The sequence below is a fragment of the Contarinia nasturtii genome, unplaced genomic scaffold (genome assembly GCF_009176525.2).
Source record: "Contarinia nasturtii isolate CC-2019 unplaced genomic scaffold, AAFC_CNas_1.1 Cnas_scaffold_3672, whole genome shotgun sequence".
Lineage (NCBI taxonomy): Eukaryota > Metazoa > Arthropoda > Insecta > Diptera > Cecidomyiidae > Contarinia > Contarinia nasturtii.
Genome location: NW_022200969.1, coordinates 1 through 4,584, shown reverse-complemented (window position 1 = coordinate 4,584; position 4,584 = coordinate 1). Strand labels below are relative to the sequence as shown.

Genomic DNA, 4,584 nt, shown 5'->3' with positions numbered 1-4,584 from the left:
CGATTCCAATACTTTACCTTACACACTAGGTGTGTGCGGAAAAGTAATAGCAATTGATAGTCGCGCAAAGAGCATTTCTATGCAGCCAACCATTGATTTGATTGCATCATCGGTGGCGCCAGAAGTGAATGACGGAGCCAATCTTCCTGGCGTGAATGAACATCAATCAATGCCAGTCATAACAACATTTCATGAATTATCTCAAGCACACATCCCAGTCACAGCTCCGCTTGGAGTAATACTCGGCAACGACATAATGTCCGTAGAATTTGACGAGCCTCAAGTCACTCTCACGGATAAAATTGGCATTAGTGAAGATGAGATGCGAAATAGCAAAGCTGTCAATGAAATAACAAAGACAAACGTTCAACTAAATCCAGCCATCAGTGAATGTGATGATATTATTGTAACGAATGCCTCAGAACCGGAGGTGATACACGTCGATTGACCAAATAATCTACCAGTTGTTGAATTAATAGTTGAAAATACCGAAGTACCTCCAGAAAAGGTGAGCAATCAAGCCAATCGAAAGGACGTAAAGCAAGTGAAGACGAACCAACGAAAGAGAAAAATTGCTGGCAAAACGACATCGAATGACAACTCGAAGAAGAAACGGAACATTGAACCACTTTTAGGTAAGACAATTATAGAGTCTGAAAATTACAGTTTAGTCATGAATTTGGTTATCTCACACAGAATTGCCAGTGATGATTGATCTGACATCAAAGGAAACAAAGAGTTCGAAACAATCAAAGGGAGTACATGTTCCGCCAAATCAACGGAATGAAATCAAATCAGTTCACACTCAACAGAAAGGATCGACATCAAAAGAGAAATCCAAAATAAAATGTGAATTTTGTAATTATGTTTCATGGCCCTCACAACTGATAATACATAGACGCATACACACTGGCGAGAAACCATTTGAATACAAAATTTGTGTAAAAGGATTTTCTCGTAAAGATGCTCTGAAATGGCACATGCGAACTCACGCAAGTCAATTTCCGTTCCATTGCTCGATTTGTCGACAAGGATTCGCGGTGAAATGGGAAAAGGAGACGCACGAGAAAAATTGTAATCAACGGCGATTTGAATGTTATTTTTGCAAATATACTACATTATACAAAGGAGACTTAGTCAGACATGTGCACATTCATACCGGTGAATTGCCCTTTAAATGTAAAATTTGTGCAAAAGGATTTGCTCTAAAGGGTGGTCTGTATGCGCACATGAGAACTCACGCAAATCAATTTCCGTTCCATTGCTCGATTTGTCGACAAGGATTCGCAGTGAAATGGGCGAAGGAGACGCACGAGAAAAATTGTAATCAACGACGATTTAAATGTTACTTGTGCAAATAATAAATATGATACATTATGGAAATCAAACTTGATTACACATATGTGTCTTCATCATACCGGAGACAGACCATTCCGTTACTCTCATTGCTCAAATCGATTCGTCACAAAATCTCAGTTGAAATGTCATCAAAAACGTCATTAGAATGATTTATGTTACAAATCGAACAGTTTTTCACTATTGTTAAATGTCTAGAGACAATTTAAATGTAATTCTTCTGATTACATCACATGCTACATGTACAATTTTTTTCTTTATTCCAATCGAAAGGTCATTATTTGTATGGAGCACAGAAAATAAGAGCGGAAATGTTACAATTGATTGTATTCTAATTGAAATGGGATAGAAATAAACATTAAACAATTCAAAGAAAATTATTATGAATAATTAATGTAAATATAGGTGTGTGATTCCATCAGTCGTCGAGGCAGAAATAGAGACAGAAATCGCTTAATTAAAAACATTTAATTTAATATGCATACTAAAGCGATGTTGAACAAATACTCTACTAGAAATCGCTTATTACTTGAAGTGAATTTGGCAGGTCGTTTTGTTTGTCGGTCTTTGATAGAAAATGTAGAAAACTCAAGTTGTATCTATTTCTTAAGCAGGATTATCTCATGAAAAATTTCTAATTAACGACATACATTCAAAAATACCGCTCGCACGTACTCAACCGTACTCAGTTGGCAATGTGGAGAGTCGTATCGATGAAGACCACAGCAAAGCATAGTTTGACGTTTATGGAATGATACGTCATTTCTGTGTGTTTTTGTGTATCAACAAACCGGCTATCTGTCTATGTTTTGTTATTTTATCTATTTTTTTATCGGAAAAACGACCGGAACATCATTCATTTGATCCAATCCAAGAGGATATATTACATTCAAACCATTAATCATCATTAAATATTGTCCAATCAAAAAAATAAAGTGCAAAACTCAATAGAATCAATCGTGTGCAAGAGAGAACGCTATAGACATTCGGGTAAGCAGTCAATTGACAATAAAATGTTGGCCATGAAAAAGAAGTAAACCTTAGCCTTTTTGCGTTACAAAATTTTTATCCTAATATGTCACAATTTCATGGGAAATCTAATGGATTTTTGTGTATATTTGTGTATTTTCAGTAATCATGATTGGAAATTGGCAACGCACTCTGGCCAACTATTGGTCGAACACTCAAAATGAAACGGAAGCAACGCTGCAAGTTGTGAAAGACGATTTTCGATGCACTGGACTCTCCTTTGACCACAATTTCAAAGAATACTTTTTGCGAGAAACGAATGATCGGTGAGAAGATGTTGTTCTGAATTCTATTTTGTTTTCAGTTTCAATGTCAAATTTTCACCGTATTTTGAATTGGTCCAACTGCGTGAATGTTTTATTCTTTTCCACAGTGTCGCCCAAGCATATGAACGGTGTCTCAGGAATGCTAAATTCGAGGAGCAATTCATTACAGTTCGTGTTCGAGATCACGAATGGACTGACAAAAAGACGACCACCGATGCAAGCGATGGAACAGCAATTAACGTATGGAATGACTGCTCTCAGAGAGCCACTGATCCAATCACATCGACAATAAACCAGGAGATAAATGTAGTCACCAATTGTCAACATACATTTCCATCGTTTACACCATTTTATGGTGTGCCGAGAAATGACACGTTTCAACCGTTCACATCATTTTTAGACAACAATATTGATCCGAACAATGTCACTGAATCGATCGAAGCAATGATTGGCAACGAATCAATTTTGACTGCTCAACTCAACGAGTCTCAAGCGATTATTTCGAGTGGAATTAATCGGAATGAGAATGGAATTGCCCTTGACGACTCAATTGAAACATCGAATGAAGGAATGACACTGGGTAGCCAAGCACCGAATACTTCTACTTCTATGCAGCCAACTATTGATCTGATTGCTCCGACAGTAGTGCCACAAGAAAATAGAGTCGACCAAGGAAGCGATGTGAATGAACACCAATCAATGCCAAATACAACCGCATTCCATGATTTATCTCGAGCACACATCCGAGACAATGATACACTTCAAGGATTTGCATCGTTTTCAAGCAATAACATTGATCTGAACAATGGCACAGAATCGCTTGGAGTAATACTCGGCAACGATTTAATATCTGCAAATTTTGACTCACTTCAAGCCAATCTTCCCAATGGGATTGGCATGAGTGAAGATGTCGTACAAAATGTCATAGTGGTCAATGGAGTAATGAAGGAAGTGATGACAAATGTTCAACCAGATCCAGCCATCAGTGAATGTGACGAGATTATTGTAGCGAATAGCTCAGAAGTGGAGGCAATACACGTCGAAACAACTGCAGAAAAAGAGAGCAATCAAACCAATCAGAAGGAGGTAAAGCAAATGACGACGAATAAACGGCGAAAGAGAAAAATGACAGAAACCTCAAATGGTAACTCAAAGAAGAAACGGAAGATTGGGTCACGCTCGTCGACTTCAGGTAATATTTTCTACCCAAGATTTTCTACTAGTTAAAATGTCAACTTTTTTACTATGCATTTTCTCATTCTCATACATTCTGTATGTGCCATCGATTGATGTGATATCGGACGAAGCAGGGAGTTCACGGCAGTCAAACAACGTGAATTTTCAACCCAATCAACGGAATAAAAGCAATTCAATTGGCACTGAACAACAGAATGGATCGACATCAAATGGGAATTCCAAAACTAAATGTGAGTTTTGTAATTATGTTGCATGGCCTTCAGAACTGATAATACACACACGCAAACACACTGGCGAGAAACCATTTCAATGCAAAATTTGTGCAAAAGGATTTACTCAACGGAGCAATTTGAAAATCCACATGAGAACTCATGCAAATCAATTCCCGTTCCATTGTTCGATTTGTCGAGAAGGATTCGCGGTGAAATGGGCGAAGGAGGCACACGAGAAAAATTGTAATCAACGACGATTTGAATGTTACGTGTGCAAATATACTACATTAATCAAATGGAGTATGGTCTACCATATGCGTATTCATCATACCGGATACAAACCATTCCGTTGCTCTCATTGCTCAAAACGATTCATTCAAAAATCTCACTTAACGCAACACCAAAAACATTGTCTTTATTCGAATTGAAATGTCATTATTTGTATCGAGAACAGAAAATAAAATCGAAAATGTTACAATTGACTATATGTTACTTAAAATGTAATGTGTTTGCGCTGAACAGAG

At 37.4% G+C, this 4,584-nt stretch overlaps 1 protein-coding gene across 1 annotated transcript; it reads left to right on the top strand.

Moving 5' to 3' along the window:
* Positions 1-2,142: 2,142 nt before the first annotated feature.
* LOC116350122 (zinc finger protein 432-like) lies at positions 2,143-4,578 on the top strand. The gene is made up of 4 exons (XM_031781856.1): positions 2,143-2,346; positions 2,489-2,651; positions 2,759-3,843; positions 3,962-4,578. Exons 2-4 carry the CDS (start codon positions 2,494-2,496, stop codon positions 4,486-4,488), a joined length of 1,770 nt encoding a protein of 589 aa, XP_031637716.1. The 5' UTR covers positions 2,143-2,346; positions 2,489-2,493; the 3' UTR covers positions 4,489-4,578.
* Positions 4,579-4,584: the final 6 nt, after the last annotated feature.